General features: G+C 41.4%; 2 protein-coding genes across 3 annotated transcripts in view; one reads left to right on the top strand and one right to left on the bottom strand.

The window, feature by feature from the left end:
- The window catches only part of CCDC57 (coiled-coil domain containing 57), a 29512-nt gene extending 26251 nt beyond the window's left edge, over nucleotides 1-3261 (bottom strand). Inside the window, exon 1 of the mRNA XM_068209781.1 lies at nucleotides 2849-3261. Within this exon, the coding sequence (XP_068065882.1) occupies nucleotides 2849-3261 (413 nt within the window). The remainder of the gene's footprint in view (nucleotides 1-2848) is intronic.
- Nucleotides 3143-16843, top strand: SLC16A3 (solute carrier family 16 member 3). Of its 2 annotated transcripts, none has more exons than XM_068209796.1 (5): nucleotides 3143-3291; nucleotides 9635-9879; nucleotides 10374-10517; nucleotides 10874-11641; nucleotides 12927-16843. In XM_068209796.1, the coding sequence occupies exons 2-5, from the start codon at nucleotides 9657-9659 to the stop codon at nucleotides 13211-13213; spliced, it is 1422 nt and encodes a 473-aa protein (XP_068065897.1). In that variant the 5' UTR covers nucleotides 3143-3291; nucleotides 9635-9656; the 3' UTR covers nucleotides 13214-16843. The 2 variants fall into 2 exon arrangements, with proteins under 2 accessions (XP_068065897.1, XP_068065896.1); XM_068209795.1 differs by lacking the exon at nucleotides 3143-3291 and adding an exon at nucleotides 4370-4505.
- Nucleotides 16844-18338: the final 1495 nt, after the last annotated feature.

Genomic DNA, 18338 nt, shown 5'->3' with positions numbered 1-18338 from the left:
GTCCCCGTCTGTCGCTCCTCCTGTTTCTCAGTTCCTCGCATTGCATTCACTTCCAGGAACCCAGCAGCGTTCTCTCCTCCTTGCATTCTCTCCGTTCCGTCCTCACTATTCTCAGCAGCCTCTTCTCTGGATCTTGTGAGCACGGGCACGCTCCTCTGCAGCCCCGGTCTTGTTTAGTAAAACCCCCTTCTCCCAAAGCACAGCTAGTACTTGTCCCATTCTCAGATCTCATTCTCTCGTTCACTTCTCTTCCTATACATTTTGTTTATCCACCTGTTTATTATTAAACAATTTCTCCCTAGCACAGATCAGGAAAGAGACTCTTTACCCCTTTCAAGTACAGCCATTACACATGTGAACAAACTTCCTCTGCACTCCTACTGCATCATGTGAAAAAAAGCATGTAAAACAAACTCAGACCAACTGCAACACGAGATCGTGCAGAACAGATAAACACATTTTGCCATCAAGGCACTTAATTATTAAAAACCGTATCCATCAACTAAACTGCTTTACACTGTCTAGGTGAGATGGAGGAAGATGTAACACATGAAGCAGGCCTAAAGCATGATATTCCCTTAGTCACTCTAGATGATTTGTTTGTCTGGAAGTCATGAGGCAAACTTCCTGTAATGTTCTGTCATTCTTCTCTTTTTCTAGATCATATAAACAGCTTTTGCCTTCCAGAAACTCAAATGCTGCACCCAAATGATACCTGAAGTACACTAATTTAGAGAAGACAGAGCATTATCAGTAGTTATTATATAATTTTCCTTATGTCATCAGAAGAGAATTGTGTGTCCTAGCCCCATGCCAGTTAAAGAAAGAAGGGGTTTATTTTCACCAGTAACTATTAATAAAAATTAGAATCCAAACTAACAATTTGACTTCTGAAATAAAGCAAGTTCCAGTTAGCTAATTATAGTTAGACAATACTGCAATTATTAAAGTGATTTAGTTAATTTACTTATATGAATCACTTCTGGTTTAAAATACAATGGTGAAACCCAGCTTAAAATGTTTTTCTACATCTGAACACACACAAATTACTGTGCAAGTCCTGGCACAATTTATATTGTCCAGTGGGCCCCTCAGAGCACTCATCAAAATCAGCACATAATAGGCAAATGTCTAGATCCATACACCATTCTGACTGCTGGCATTCTTTACACCTTTATATTAGCCATTGCCTAACCTATCAACCGCATTATCTTTTCAACCCTTCCTCACAACTGGCCCCCCTTTCAAATTAGCTGTCATCTTCTCCAATGTACCATCAGCCCCTAGTCATGTAGTTAAATGCTTGTTAGTTCCCTAAATGAGTAATTGATAACTTCCAGTGATTCAACAGTGCCCCAAACAGACAAACTTTAATGGTGAGTAAAAATATTACAGTCTACACAATGTCAATTCAGGGATTGATGCTGAAATCTGAATACACCTAGTCTGCAAGTGAATGGCCTAAATTCAGATAATAGTGGACAGTCAAAAACTGGTTTTACTAGTCTTTAATATTAGCAGTGTCAGTCTTATTGGCTGTATGTTATCTACTCAAAATAAACCACATGGCCTTGATAATCTTCACACATTAATGCAATGAATCCTTAAACATGTACAAATGAGTACTATACCTCAGCAAACTGAATCAATAGCCAATGCAAACATAATGTGCAAGAAAAAGAAAAAAACTTCTAAGTCATTAAAAAAGCTTCAGTTCCTGCCTTGGTATTACATGATTTCAGCAAGTAGGTTTTAAATCAGAAGCTACTAATTTGCACAATGTCATAGTTCTCAAAATACAATATTGTATCCTACCTATCCTCTCCTACTTAGAATCCTACCCCCGTGTAACTCCACATAGGTTATAGGAATCATAGAATCATTTAGAAAATATTTTTTTTCCAAGATCATTGAGTCCAGCTGTTAACCTCCAGGGATGGTGACTCCATCACTTCCCTGGACACGCCATTCCAATGCTTGGCAACCTGTTTGGAGAAGAGATTTTTCCTAATATCCAATTTTAAGCTCCCCTGGCACAACTTGAGGCCATTTCCTTTTGTTCTAACACTTGTTACCTGGGAGAAGAGACAGATGCCCACCTTGGTACAATCTCCTTTCAGGTAGTTGTAGAGAGTGACAAGGTGTCTCCTGAGCCTCCTTTTCTCCAGGCTGAGTCTCTCCAGGTCCCTCAGCTACTGTCCATCAGACTTGTGCTGTAGACCCTTCCCTAGCTCCGTTGCCCTTCTCTGGCCATGTTCCAGCCCCTCAATGTTTGTCTTGTCGTGAGGGGCCAAAAACCAAACACAGGATTTTAGGTGTTGCCTAAACCAAACACAGGATTTTTAGGTCACTCCCCTGTATATTGGATTGTGTGCTAGAAGCACACAAGAGAATGGAGCACCTACTCCTGAATTTCCTAAGCCCCAGGTAGCCATAGGAGTGCTACTTTCTGTATTGCATTTGAGAATCCTACCACAACTTTGATAGATGCTACATAGCAATATCAGCACATCAGTTGTATAATCCAGCGTTTGTTGGATTGTAATCTATAAACTCAATCTCAGTTGAGTCACAAGAGATTAATGCAGAAAGCTCATTCCATCCGGATGTAAAAGGAGGAGTATGTTATGAAATCATATTTGCAGGGAGTAGTATAATATTTACTCCCTTGGTAAAGGATGAGGAGAGAAGCCTGGGGTTGCCTACAAGAATGCACAGTATCACACTCAAAAGTTCTAAGAAGAAAACAATTAAGCAAGGAAGCTCGTAAGAGTAATTCTCATGGGTGGAGACAATGAGGAAACTGTGATCGCTCCTGGGAAAACAGAAACGGCAGCACAGAACAAACCTCAACCGCAGAAATCCATTCATAAATTCAAGTCCACTGCTCAGGTCCTGTTCTTCCGGACAGCCAGCGCAGTGTTCATGCCGGCAGGATCCAGCCCTGCGTTGCACTCTACGCAAGCAGCGCAAAGCTCGTGGTGATGCCCTGTGAGGCCCCGGGGCCCCGCTCCGAGCCCGCGCCGGCGGAGCCGCGCTGCACGCGGCCGGAGCCGGGGCCCCTGCGCCGAAGGACCTGTAGCGGAGGGAGTCACGGCGGCGGCAATAGGACCCAGGGCGCGCCCCGTGTGGCAGGGCGGGGCGAGCAGCACAGACCAGCCGCGCGGGAGCGCTCCCCAGCCGGCGGGACCAGACGGGCTCTGGCGGGTCTGCGTGGGCACACGGGGACAGCGGGCTGCGGTCCGGCGCGAGCACGGGCATCCTCACACTGAGACGCGGGACGTGACTCAGGTACTGAGGCGGAGCCGTCGTGCGGGATGTTGAGTCCTTGCCTGGCGCACGCGGACGAACGCCTTGGGGAGCGCGGTGTGGGGGGTCCGGAGCCGGGTGAGCCGAATCCAGAGCGCCGGGCTGACCGAGGGCGCTTCTCTGCGTGGGACTCACCCGGGCCAGCGGATAAGCCCGAGCGCCGCCCTAGCTTTGCGCAAAGCGCGGCGTAGGAATCGCGGGCTCATCCCTTGCCCGGAGGCTGCGCTGGGCGCCGATGGGGACGCGGGCACGACGCCGACTGTTCTCGCACCCCTTGGCACCACCTCACGAGGGTCGGCGGGGCGCCGTCCCGCCGGCTGCGTTTTTCCTCGCTCATGGGGCCACGCGGGCGCACCTCTTCGTCGGGAAACCCCCGTTGCCGTATGGGTCGCCCAGTGTCCTCAGCGCCACCGGCCTGAAAGCGCTGTCCGAGCGCTGAGCGGTGCTGGCCACCGATCCCCACTCCGCCTGCTACGAGAGAGCGCTGCCCCCGGCTTCCCCTCTGGCAGCCTGGTCACGCCTAGGCGCCTAGTGCGGCCGGCCCGAGGGCACGTACAGTGCCACACCGGTGGCTCGTGGGACACCCGCGAGCTCGGGCTTTGTTTCCGCCATTCGTGGCCTCACACCGTTACTGGGGGACAAGAGTCTCTCGCCTCCGCGGTCCTTTCGCTACTGCTCACCTCCTGTTTCAGTGTCGAGCCTCCGGAGGTGAATTTCGGAATTTTTTGTCATAGCGGTGACCGTTGAGGTCCTTCAGAGCGAGCGACGAGCAGTCTGAGGGATTGTTCCCTCATAAGGACATCATCTCAGTCCCGGGCATGAACTCCATTACTCGGCTCAGCAAGCACACGAAGAATGGTGGGGCGCCCGGGCGCCGCTTCTCCCTGGTCTGCGTGAGCATCGGCTGCGGCGGCGAACCAAGCGCTCCACGGGAGCCGTCTCGGCTGAGGGCTCCGCGGGCTACGTGCCCGCCCCGGAGCGCCGCGCGAGCGGTCGTGGCCGTGGCGACGCCGCGACCACCACCACTGTATTCCCAAGCCCTCTCCCCCCCACACCCCCTCCCGCGCGGTGGCCGCCGCAGCCCCTCTCCATCTCTTGGAAAAGAGCCTCTTTTTGATGCTGCTCGCAATCCACCTGGAGGGCTCTGCGGCTTGCCTTCTAAGCAATTCTGTGAAGAGAAGAAAAAGCACACAAAGGTGGAGTTGAATTTCAGTAATTCAGCTTCCTCACAGGCGCAGACCGTTAGCACTAGTGGAAATGCACTCCTCTTGGGCAAACCGTTCAATTTAGGATGTCACAGAGTAAAGTCGTGCATGGTTTTGCAGTGTTTATTTCAGAGGAAGCAGTGTGGCAGACGTTTGAAAATGTAAATCAGAATCTATTAGTACAGTACACCTTTTGTGGCTCAGTCAGAAGTATAACTCAAGGTATATTGTAGAAATAAAAAGGTGGCATTTAAAATTGTGACTGAAGTGGCAATTCTCATATCTCAATGTGTGACACCCTATTATGCAGCTGGACTGTCCAAAGCTGCACTCTGAGCCAGATGATCTTTTCTGACTATATTCAGCTACATGTGCTCACCTAGCTTGAGATACAGTGCATGTACATGTGAGCACTTTATATATTAGAGTAGTTCCATTATGGTCTGCAAAAATAAGCAGAGATGCCCAGCTGGTGACAGGACTAGATCTTTCATTAGTATTTATCTATCTCTGTCACTTTTTGGTTTATACTAAACAATATAAGGACACTTCTTTACTATAAGCAATTGTCAAGCATTTATATTTTTCTAAAGCTTGAACACATTGCAAAGCCATCACAGCTGCAGGCTTGAAATTAATTTTCATGATACATGAAAATTAATTGTAAGTTGTTCCTAACTGAAGTTGGGATTCAGCAACGTTTCGTTATATAAAATAAAACAAGCAAATAAATAGTCACAGCTTTCCCTATAGAACACTTTAGCCAGATAATAGAATTTAGACTGGTTAGCATTATCTGCTACACACGAAATTGCAGTGTGAATTTACTCTCAGTGCGGTCTGCTAATAACTTGTGATGAATGTTACTCACTGTGCAGCAGCAGTGAACAGCTAAGATGTTTTGAGGCTAAATGGGGACTGGAGAATGGTTAATAGTCAAGATTTTGTATGGAACATCACTTGCAGCTACAGACAACACAGACTTATCCTAGGAGTTGTAAGAGTGAGATGAGAGAATGGGGAAAACTGGCAAACCCTTAAGAAAGGCAGCAGATCTGGAAAAATTCTCATTTGAAATAGAGGATGCCATAATGGGACAGTGGCAGTCACTGTGGGACCTTGGAGGGAGGACAGGAGGTCAAGATAGGCACTGATAAATATGGTAATGCTTTTGTAGGGAACAGAAGTTTGCAGCAGCCTTTGGAATGAACATATAATTCAACTGGCTAATATTTAAGCAGATAAGCCACAAGAAATGCACTAGTGGGTTATACCAGTGGCCTATCTAAATGGCTTCTATTGAGGTACCTGAGTTGTAATGAAATCTGATTTAAAGATTTATGCATTTGTACTTTAGAGAAGCAGGAAGGAGTTAAAGTCATGCTGAATAGGCACATGTCAGTGATGTCAATACAAAGGGTAGTTGTTCTATATGTAGAGGGCTATCATAAGGGTCTGGAGAATATTAAAATAAAAACATTTTTTCAGGAATCATTTTCTAAAAAATTTCTGTGGAGTTGGTTAGTCTTAGGAATCCTGACTTAAAATCAAGAATAACATGCATATTTTGTTTAGTCTGCTTAGATTTTAATACCTTTGGGCAAATACAGGAGGTTTATAAGTCCTATTAACACAGCATTGAGCAGCCTATGCTTTTCAAGGTATTCATACCCCCAACACCCTATGAAGAGAGAATCATTATTTTCTTTGTTTCACAGATAAGAAAAACTGAAGGAGAAAAACTGAATAATGTCTACATTATTCCACTTATACCATCTTCCTTATTTTGTAGTTATACATTTCTCAGCTGGGTGTGGCTCCAGACTGAAGTCTAGGCTGAACTGGGTTCCCTATTTGGAAGCTTATGTTCTATTTTTGATAACTATCTTTTATTTGTATCATAGAAATTCAAGATTGTGTAGATTTCAGCCATAGTTAGAAGAAATTAATTATTCTTGAGAATTCTTGAAATTAATTCTTCTTGAGAACATGAAGTTCTCAAGCTATATAGGTCAGTGTACATGCTCATAAATGTCCTTCCTACCCATACTGCTGACCATGAAGTACAGCTATGTTGCCAATAAGAGTAGTGGCTAAACACAGATAATAGATTCTTGCAATTCTAGCTGCTCCTTTTTATAACACAAGTGTTCACTTTTTACATGCATCATCCCTGAAACCACACCATCACATCACCCACAATGTTACCCAAAGTTTCCTCCTAACTGAATCTATATTAGTTTCCATGACAACAAGAAGATAATATCAGGAAGATGAAGCCCCAGATGCTACCTGCATTTTGCACATTACCAAAGCAAGAACCCATTCATGATAGAAGGAATCTGGAATAAATACTGACAATACTATCATGTCTGTTGTGGAGATATGAAACTGAGCCACAGCCAGTTAAATCTAATCCTTTGCCTCTAAATAGGGCTGAGCTAGCAAAAGCAGAAAGCAAAACAAGCTGTTGCAGTAGTTAGGCAGTAGCCTCCTATCTTAGCATTTTGATGGCATCCTAACACTGTAGCAAAATCCTAAATAAAAATTTTGCCAGTGCAGATCAGCCATAAGCCTGCCTTTTCTAAAGGTGGTACCCCTCGTTTATACATTCTGCAAAGGAACCTCCACGCTACTTCCTTATTATTTCTTATTCCCCTCTTAAGGAGGTGAATACAGTCTCAGCCTAGTAAGGCACATCACAACAGGATGAAGTGCATTCTTGCTGTGTTTATGGAGACAGGGTTCATTTAGTTCTGGTTAATGGTCTTTTTATTTTGATGTGTTAACATGAACAAGCATTGGACGAAAACAGACGAATAATATTGACTGTAGAATCATAGAGTGGTTTGGGTTGGAAGAAACCTTAAAGTTAATCTCGTTCCAACCTGCTGCCATGGGCAGGAACACCTTCCATTAGGCCACATTGCTCCAAACCCTGTCCAACCTGGCCTGGAACTCTTCCAGGGATGCGACAGCCACAGCTTCTCTGGGTAACCTTTGCCAGGGCCTCATCATCCTCACACTAAAGAATTTTTTCCTAATACCTAATCTAAACCTACTGTCAGTTTGAAGCCATTCCCCCTTGTTCTATCACTGCATGCCCTTGCAACAAGTCCCTATCCAGCCTTCTTGTAGCCACTTCAGGCACTGGAAAGGTGCAAAAAAGCTTCCCCAGAGCATCCTCTTCTGCATGCTGAACCATCCGAATTCTCTCAGCCTTTCCCTTTAAGAGAGCTGTTTTTGAGGCATGTGTGTGAACCACTCTTGAAAAGATGTCATTGATGATCTGGTGTGCCAGTTAATGGTGATTTTTAAACAAATGTGGTAGTAGATATGATGTAAAGAAGAGTAAATGGATATTACTGTGTTTTTCCCTGTAGACTTATTTTTATGAAATACTTGAAAGTAGGCCAGGTTCCCTCACGTCAGCAAGTCTAGCTCTTTCATCACAGCAAAACATGAAACCGTCTTAGAGACTGTTCCTCATGGCAAAGATGGTCAGTTTCATAAGGCAGGTGCAACAGAATGTGTCTCTTACAGGCTGACTTGCTCTGCTGGGCATGGAAGAGCTCAAGAACGGCCAGGAAGGGAGATGTTTCCCTCTCCTGTGGGAGCACCGGACTCCGGCAACGGCGGTTGCGAGCGCTCGGCGGGGGTGCGGCCCCGGCTCCGCCCGGGCCGCGCGCGCAACTCGCGGGCAGCGCCGCCCCCCGCCCGGGAGTCACGTCCCGCACGTCTCGGTGCGGCGGCCGCCGCGCGCCCTGCTGGGGCATCACCGCGCGGGGTCACGCAGGGCCGCGGGCGGGCGGCTCCTGCAACCTCTGCCCGAAGCTCGGAGTGCGGCTGGGGGAACCGGGTCTTCCTCCGAGCCGCGTCCGCACCAGGCTCGGTGCGCCGGCTGCCGAGTTGACTTCTCTCCCCCGGAAAATCTTGGACAGTTCCCTTCTGGAAGGAACAAGCGTGCTGTCAAATAATTCTTAACGGTGTTTCTTCTCAAAGCCACTCGCCGCTTCATATAGCATGGGTGGTTTGCTATCGGGGTTCAGCCCTGTAGGTCTGCAGAAGCTGCCCTTAGAACTTCGCTGTAGATGCAGTAAAGGAGACTGTCCCAGCCTGTGCGCAGAGATGAATGCCGTAAGGCACTGAATGTCCCCACCCAGCACTGTATAAGCAGTCTGGAGAGATTGCCAGTTGCTGTTTTCAACAAAGCATGCTCATATATTATTACTAACTTTGTGTTGCTATTAGATGGGTAATGGAAATGAACGAAAACTGCCCAACCCTTACCCCAATATTTTAAACCTTCACCCCAGATGAAATATTCGGACAACTTGGAAGTAGTGCGAGTGACAATACCCCCTCAGGTGCTTCAATTTTACATCTTATTCTTGTTCTTTATACATATGAGCCAAGATTTATCAAATATTACTTTTTCATACTGATCATGTAATAACAACAATGGGAAGTATTTGCTTCAGGCCGGCAGTTATACTGAGCATTGCTTCAGTTACTAACTCCCAGCATCCACAAAAATGGCTCTTGAGGATTTTCATTGCAGTTTACCATTTGAACTTGATGTGTGAAAAATCATCATCTCAAAGGGATCTTTCTATCTTTTCAAGATAATAGTGTATCAGGGCTGTATAGCTGTCCTCAGTGGGGAATAAAAAATCTGGGTGATTAGTTCACCATTTCACAGAGCACTTGTGATGCACCAAGTCTCCTAAGTGAATAGGCCAGGAGCATCATGTAACAAGGTCTTATACAAAAAATCCTACAGACTTTAATGCGGTAGTTATTATATATTTGTGAAAGCCAGATACACCCCTGAAATGCTGTTATGGCTTTTGTTTTTTTGATGAAGCAGTAATTTGGATGAAATTCAGCTCTGACTTTGAGAGCTGTGCAGGGCCATTCATTTAAAACTCAGCTGTGTGCATCTCATTTTCACGTATTTTTGCAAGCTTTGTAAAAACTAAACTCAAACAAGAAATAGTTAAAACTGCACTGTTTTTTAAGTATCAAAACTATATATAAAACTATTTTTTAAGTAGTTCCATGCCTTAGTTTAAATGGTAGTGCAATTTTAGAGATAATAATTGCTTTTTCTTTCCTAGGGAACACACAAGCTTCTTCATCATGGGAGCTGTAGTAGCTGATGATGGTCCATCAGGTGTTAAAGCCCCTGATGGAGGCTGGGGCTGGGCTGTCCTTTTTGGCTGTTTTATCATCACAGGATTCTCCTATGCCTTTCCTAAGGCAGTTAGTGTCTTCTTTAAAGAACTTATCCGGGAATTTGGCATTGGATATAGTGACACTGCATGGATTTCCTCCATTCTGTTGGCCATGCTTTATGGAACAGGTGAGTAGTTATCTGGTTTTGAAACAGTACTGTGTCATACAATTAAGTTTGTAAATCTTACAGCCATTTACAGTCTGTATCATGACTGCATATCATTACTTGTGTGCAAATAAGGCATTCTAAGGAAGAATTCCTATTAATCACATAAATCAAAAGATTTTTAAGCCCATCCAGTTTATTTAAAATTACATCTTTGTAAGTCAGTAGTTGCTAAAGATGATGAAAAAGAAAAATCACAAGGCACTCTGAAGACAAAAAGGATTTAAATATTTGACTACAGAGGAAAGGACATTTTTCCTGATTGGCCTGACTTTATGGACAAAGTACAAAATGAGACAGAACCACTGAGGTTGGAAAGACCTTAGACCTTTAAGATCATTGATTCCAACCCTGAATATTACACTTGGAACTCTACCAAAGAAATACAAAGTGTCAAAAAATCAGTTGCAAAAGTTGGCTTATCTTAGGAACCATAACCTGCTTTTCTTGCCTAGGTCCACTTTGTAGCGTGTGTGTCAATCGCTTTGGTTGTCGCCCTGTCATGCTGGTGGGTGGCCTTTTTGCCTCAATGGGGATGGTGATAGCTTCCTTCTGCACAAGCATCATTCAGATCTATCTAACTGCAGGTGTGATTACTGGTAAGTACTATGCTGAAAATGAGTTCACTTAGGTCTTACCTTTAGGCTGAAGTTTTGTTTAAGTGAAAAATACCTGAAGCATAAGGATCATCCAGCTGGGCTTTTATAAAGATGGCAGATAAACGTGGAATTAAAAAGTCATTTATTTTTGTTATGAATGTTTAATAGTGTGAAGTGTAATCATAAAGTACAAGAATACTATGGGGGTAGAATACTTTGTGTTATTTTAGGATTCATTTGTCCATTTGGAATAAAACTATTTTCTCTTAATTCATGAGTCAGGAAAACTGCAACTAGAATATCTGTAACAATGATATTGTAGGCCAGTATTAATTTTTATGTACCCTCTACCACAGGTTTGGGTTTGGCACTAAACTTTCAGCCTTCACTCATCATGTTAAACCGTTACTTTGACAAACGCCGGCCCTTAGCCAATGGGCTATCTGCTGCTGGGAGTCCAGTGTTTCTTTGTGCTCTCTCACCGTTGGGGCAGATACTACAGCATGAGTATGGTTGGAGAGGAGGATTCCTTATCCTGGGTGGGATGCTGCTCAACTGCTGTGTATGTGGAGCATTAATGAGACCTTTGGAGCCACCCAAAAAGGCTGAAGCTACCAAAGAGCCAGTTGAGAAGAAAGTGAAGAAAAAACTTCTGGATTTCAGTGTGTTTAAAGACAGTGGTTTTGTAATCTATGCACTAGCAGCATCTATTATGGTGCTTGGCCTCTTTGTTCCTCCAGTGTTTGTTGTGAGTTACGCCAAGGATTTAGGATATCAAGACACCAAAGCAGCTTTTCTTCTGACTATTCTGGGATTCATTGATATCTTTGCTCGCCCAATCTGTGGAATGGTAGCTGGTCTTAAATGGGTTAGACCACGCTGTGTCTACCTCTTCAGTTTTGCTATGATTTTTAATGGCTTTACAGATCTCATGGGTTCCATGTCTGTTGATTATAGTGGGCTGGTGGTCTTTTGCATTTTCTTTGGCATTTCTTATGGAATGGTAGGTGCTCTTCAGTTTGAAGTTCTCATGGCTATCGTTGGTACACAGAAGTTTTCCAGTGCTATCGGTTTAGTACTCCTGGCAGAAGCTATGGCTGTTCTGATTGGTCCACCATCAGCAGGCAAGTATGCCATTTAGTTCAGAATTTAAAATTGTGTGCATTGCATTCATTTACACAAAATATAAGGGAGCTGAGAAAAAGATGTGAGTCACTCGAGAAATGCAGATTGTGCTAGTGTTGCACATATTTCAAAGGCCTTCTGCAGTTACACTCTGAAATACTCCAAGAAGGAATGGAATAAACCTTTTCCTTCTTGGATCTATTTCAGGATTGGTTAAACTGCCATCTGGAGATGCTGCTATTTCTCCTCTGAAACCCTGCACTGAATTTCTTATTGATAGATAGCTGACTGGGATTCAGAATATGAAACCTGTAAATTTTCTTTGGGAAATACTAGGATGCATTCTCTATATCCACGGTAGATTTGGAGAAGGAAAGAAAATATCTCAAGGAAGAAAAAAATCTTACAAGGACTATAAAACTGGATTGATTTAAGGAAGGTAGAGTGCTTCTATCGCACATCTTACAACCCAAGAATAAGGGGACATGACAAAATAGTAAAATTCATTAATTTGAAGTCAAAATACAAATTAATTACTAATCAAAGAACATACATTTTACAGACCCTGAACTGAAGCACTCTTTCCCTCCCAAAACCCACCAGGTCACTGCCGTAGAATGTTTACTGTTTATACCAGACATTTAAAACATCAAGTATTTTTATTTTGACAAAACCTCCTTCATGGGGAAACCAGTATTATGCACGACTTCCTCCGATCTTCAGGCTTGGAGAGGCACTTCCTTCATATCCTCCCACCTGTTCTTTCACATCCACTGAGTCCTGTGAAAATGTACCTTTACGACTGTCAAAATCAGTTACTCCAGACTGACTATTGAGTAAGATTGGCATTTTAAGCAGACAGTGCACTACCCGTGTATAAAGGTAAATGAGATTGGAAGCAAGAGGATAACAATGATCAGATCATAATACAGATGACACAGATCCCATCCATGGATGTGCACATTTTTATCTGAAATACAAAGCATGTGTTTGATCTCTTGCATCTGAAGGTGAGGCTGGTTTTATTTCAGATGAACAGCATGCCTCTGTGTGTGCAGCTGAGTATGTGTTTTGGTATGTCATGTAGTGTCAGTGATTGTTAAACTGAACTGAAGTAATTAAGAAATATTTTGTTGCAAACTTGTTTAAATCCTTTTTCAAAAAACTTGGTTAGGTAGTCATGGTGATTCTAGACAGGAGAGTTAAAATGTTTTAAAAAATCAGAAAAATATTTACTGCAAGATAATAACTTCTGTTAATTACCTGAAATGTTGCCTTTTTCAGGAAAACTCCTGGATGCAATGGGGAGGTATATGTTTGTTTTCATTATTGCTGGAATTGAAGTTACCACCTCCGCCCTTGTATTGGCCTTGGGAAATTTCTTCTGCATTAAGAAAAAATCAGAAGAAGCACATACAAAAGAAGAAGCAGCAGAAAGAGAGGAATTAAACAAATCTGAAAACAAAACTCCTGAAGATGCCAAGGTGGATTCTATTGAAGTGGAGCAGTTTCTGAAAGATGAGCCTGAAAAAAATGGTGAAGTTGTAACTAACCCAGAAACATGTGTGTGAGCATGACAAGGAACTGAAAAGTGTTTAGAAAATAAAGATTTTCAATGCTATTTATTTTAGAAACAAAAATAGTTTAGGGCTGGGCCATCTGCTTTGGTAACTGGGGGCTAGTCTGCTTACCAGGTCTCTTTGGAAGCTGATTAGCTAGACAACATCTTAATGGAAAAATAGCTTTATCGGTAAAAGGTGGAACATTGTGGTTATACATCTTATGTTAACTAAAAAGCTTTTATGAACACAAGTAGGCTCTTGCTATGCATCACCAGAAACTGCTCACTTGGAAGGTACAGGAAAAGCATATTTTCAGAAAAGTGGAATTATATGTAGGTTTTCAGATAATATTTATGAAATCACTGTGTTGTGTGGCTAAATATAATTTCCCTATGTTCTCTGTTCTCTGTGAAGGGAAAAGAGTTTGAGATGGATAATAATCTCAGGAATTTAGAGGTCTCCATTAGGTTTTTGAATTTGCTAACTTTTTAGATTTTTTAGATTAATTGGCTCAGCCCTAATTTAATTTTGAAAATATCTGTAACTTTGATTTATGTAAATGTATTTCTGCCTAAACCTGTAACCTTTGCAATTATCATCTGGAAATCCTGTTTTTGGAAAGGCACATTACAGACAGTGTCCTCAGCAGATCTCACAAGTGGTATTCTGAGGTAGTACTAAAAAAAAAAAACAAAAAAAAGGAGCTGAATGGATCCTGGCAGATCTTAAGGAAACAAAATTAGCCCACAATTCCATACACTGTTTTCAGTAAAATTTCCCTAGAGCATTGAAAAATATTGAAAGTAACATGGAGAAGATGACTAGTAGAATATTCTGAAAAAGTGTCCATTTTGCATATAAAAGAAATGATGGTGCAAGTTTCCAGATGACTTACAGAGTGGGTAGACTTAGGAAAGAGACTGAACTACTTTGAAACATGCTAGTCATCCATAAAAGGCAATGTTAGCATCATGGGAAGGTTTTAACATGTTTATTTTTGAGGTTTTTTTCTTCCCCATTTATCCCATTTCCCCACCCCCTGGCTTAATCTATGGAAGTTCAAAGTGCCATTTTTGCTGTTTGAGGAAACATGATAGAATTATTCATCATTTTTATGATGGCATGGTACTGAATAGAAAAGGAAGGCAAAAAAGGCATTTTAATTTTTTTCCACCCAAAACCACTCAAGAAATGTAATTTTTTTTACTATAAATCATGCTACTCCATCCCACATCTCAAATCTGCTTATAAAAAGTTGTCTAGCCTTTGTAGCTGCATTAACAATCTTCAAAACAGACTAAATGTAACAGATTCCATTTTCTTAGTAGTAGCAAAGGAATATTGGCTTTCAGGTGCCAAAATTGTTCCACTTAATAACTGAAAACTGAAAGACCCTAATCCCTTAAAACTCAGTATCCGCTTTAAATTTTTAACAGAAACAAAGTGCCAAAACCATGAACCATTCTCTAATGAATGATCTCAGATACCAGCTTCCATTTCGGAAGTTTCTTCAAAATGGTTTTGCAGTGTTAGGACAACCTTGCAGAGAAATCGGAAAGTTAGAATCATAACTTTTAAAAGAAATGGATGCTTCATAGAATAAACTGGTTTTACATCCTATGTAGTCCATTATTTTAAAGTCTTATTAATTTAGTGGCAGCAATTGTAGTGAATGACATTTCCCAGTTGTAACAGCTTACTTACTGAACTTAGGTCCACTTTGCTAAAGACTAAATTGATAATTGAAACACAGCACTGATAGCTCCAGAAGGCTAGAGAAAAACTGAATCCACAGCGTAATTGATTATATCCTTGGAGTCTGCTTCAGATGATACATGAAGGCCTGATACAGCTTTCAGATTGGAGTTCTCTGTTGTTTCAAAAAGCAGAAACTATAAACCTTTCCAAAGATGAATTCAGATTCTCAGACTTTTTTTTTTTGTCTTACTGTGTGCTTTGATCTCTGGATTTCTTTGCTAGATAATGCTATGCAGTTATCGAACTAAATGGTTATTCCTTTGACCTCAGGTTTTGGCACAAGTTTAAGTTTCTGTACATTCTGCAAATTGTCTAGACTGCTTTATACGTGACAGAATGTAATTTGTGCTTATCATACTGACTTTCCACACTATGTTTCATTTTCTGTACATAATACTTTTACGGTTAAACTGGAAAAAGTTTTATGTTGTGATTTTATGTGATTTGAGACAGAAAAGGAAGTTAGGAAGACAAGGAGACATAGTTCAACAAGAAACCATAAATAATCTCGTAAGTAAAGCCAGTGTTCACAGAAAGGCCTCATTTGCCTATACAAGTTATTTTCTTCAACTCAAAGATCAATCGCTCTGACTGGGCCTGCCAATGCTCTTGTGCTGTTTTCAGCACAGACCTACCAATGGCTTGCAGTATTTATGACAGCAGGAGATGCTTACTGAATGAGAGTGGTCAAATCAAAGGACTCCTTTATTGACTGTGAGGAAAAAAAGAGTCAGAATTTAATTCACTAAGCAGTTTAAAAAAACGTATTAGCAGTGTAAAATCTTTTATCATTTTAATTAATTGCAAGAAGCATCAATACGAAGGTGAGAAACTCCTAATGTAGCTCTCTCAGCAACATCCAAAGTGGCAGGCTTGAGAGTACTTCAGAGTTCTAGAGCCAGTTAAGCTCCTTGCTCCCATTCTGTCCCACTCAAGGGTAACACCCAAGTGTGTGCTAGCCCTCCAGTCCTCTTTCTGTTCAGCTGCCTTTATCTTCTTGGAAAGAGAGTCGCTATACTGATGGGAAGGAAACCTCCATGCCATATTCCTAGGCTGGACACCTGCTGGCCACTATACTAGACTGCTGAAGCATGTACCCAACTGCTCCTATTGACATGGCCGCAAAGAGTTATTGATCTCCTGTTTTATAGACCTCTTTCCTTCCATCCTAATGTGTTAAAAAATCAAAACTAACCAAAACTAAACCCCACAAGTAGCTAGTCCTTAGGTTCCCAGCACTGTCCACCCAGGCTCCTTTTTAATTTAACTCTGCTTATTGTAAATATTTAAATAGATTGATAAATATTTTTTAAAAGTATTTTGTATATTTTAAAGCAAGGAACTGATTTTAAATTCCTCAAGGTACTTTGGTACTGTATTTCTTTAGTCTCAATACCACTGAGATGCCCTTAAGAGCAGTCTGTGAGATGTGCTCATCCATTTATTTTGAGAATGTATACAGTCGAAGCCATAAAGCATTGCTAAAGAGACATTGATTACTCAGGGTCACAGGCAGAACAGTTTCATGCAACATCTACCCAGATGAACCTTTGTTCAATCTTCACCTGATTAAAATTTTGTGATTTGAAAAAAGGGAAAAGGAAAAGGAAGGGAATGTAGGTAATTATGCAACCGAATTGTCAAGCATCCGAAGATTATAATTTACTCCTGCATCATACTCCATTGGAACAAATGTAATTTCTTTTGACACATAGTTCATTAATATATCTAAGAAGTCTGGAAAGTAAACAATCAAAAAACCAAAACAGTTTTCAAAGATTATTTCTCTGAAAGTAGTGAATAGTCTTTTACACTGCAGGCTAGCAAAATTTTTAAAGCATTTTGGATCTTCACACATTCTATAAATTGTGTACGACAGGATTTATGGTTAAAGTATTGTAGGATTGATTATGTAATGGATCTGAGGAAAATAAGGGCCTGATGCAAGGAGATGAAACATGTATAAATGCCAGTAATACACACAGACTATATAAAAAAGAATACATGTGCTTGCACATACGTATTTACATATGCATGTATATACATATATTTACAAATATATATGCAAAATACACACAGGAGTAGATTACAGACAGTTTGCCCATTTATTAGACAATAAGCAGAGTTAAAATTATTTTCTTCCTCCTATACAAAGATCAGTTTGCTTTTTTGAAAATTCTAAATTAAATATTTTGTAGCCATTTGGAGCCTAGAAGACCTCAGCAGAACTAGAAGTCTTAAAGTGATGCAGCTGTTTCAAGCTAAGCCAGGTCCCTAAAGACTTGACATGGATGGTATGAAGGTATGGTGTAAAGGATAGGAGAGATCTCATGCTAATATTAAATTCCATCTACACAAATGTGTATTAGGCAATGTAGATCCATTCTTTAAAAATAAATGAGAACATTCCCCTAATCAAGCAACCGAACTTCAAAATGAAAAAAGCAAAATTCACATATGCACCGTTGGTACGTCCCAAAGAAAATGTTTCGTTTGGTAGACAAACCATAATCATAAACAATGTTTTTCAATCATAAACAGAAGAATTTCAGAATGCAAATTATTACATGTTATAATGGTAAGTATTGACTTGTGTATGTGCATCTGTATCACTTTGCCACACTTGTCTTTAGGATTATGGGAATACACTTCAATTTGGTGCGAGATCACATTTTGTTTCTTGTTAATGCACTTTAATGTAATGTGTATATTTATACTTAGTAATTTTTAAAATGCTTTTCTAGTAAACTGTTGCAAATGTAGTGAATAAATATCCGATTGTCACAAACTGTGGGTGTGAGAAAATAAGCTCAGAAAAAATTAACACCCCAATATGGACATTGGGCTTCATTTGCACATGCCTACACAGGGCCAAGAGTGTTAATAGAGAAGAGCTAACACTTAGCTGACAGGCAGCCAGAATTTAATGTGGGCAAGGGGACTGCTTTTGCCATGACTCACTGTTTGGCCAATTCCAAAATGGATATGTGCTTCTGCTGTAAATGATCCTGAAGACTATTTTAAAGAATCATCTAATTTAAAATAACAGCAATTAATTTTGTGCTGTGCTGTGTAAAAAATATTAATGTTTTCCTCTGAATAGTGCTCTGGGTTTTGTTTACAGGTAAAGTTTTATAAACTGTCATGACCTATAAAGCCCAAAATATTTTTAATACCGATATGCTGGCAAGCTGTCTTTACTGTCAAGTGATACTCTTTAGAACTTGAAAGCTCCTAAGAAAACACAGTGCAGGCATACATTTATGTTGTGGGTTTTTTGGCTCCTATGGTACCTCAGCTAGGACTGGCTCCTCAAAGTATAATCTCAAGGCTACATCCAAGTGAATCAAAATTACAAGCTCTTTGGTGTAGATCT

The sequence above is a fragment of the Anomalospiza imberbis genome, chromosome 19, assembly GCF_031753505.1.
Source record: "Anomalospiza imberbis isolate Cuckoo-Finch-1a 21T00152 chromosome 19, ASM3175350v1, whole genome shotgun sequence".
NCBI classification, from domain to species: Eukaryota; Metazoa; Chordata; class Aves; order Passeriformes; family Viduidae; genus Anomalospiza; species Anomalospiza imberbis.
This window is presented reverse-complemented; position numbering and strand designations above follow the sequence as displayed.

Excerpts from the sequence above, each read along its gene's own strand:
- SLC16A3 (XM_068209795.1), top strand. The coding sequence starts at position 4,426 with ATGCTGCTCGCAATCCACCTGGAGGGCTCTGCGGCTTGCCTTCTAAGC. Across the intron at positions 9,880-10,373 it reads GGCCATGCTTTATGGAACAG|GTCCACTTTGTAGCGTGTGT; the intron begins GTGAGTAGTTAT and ends TTTCTTGCCTAG. Across the intron at positions 11,642-12,926 it reads GATTGGTCCACCATCAGCAG|GAAAACTCCTGGATGCAATG; the intron begins GCAAGTATGCCA and ends TGCCTTTTTCAG.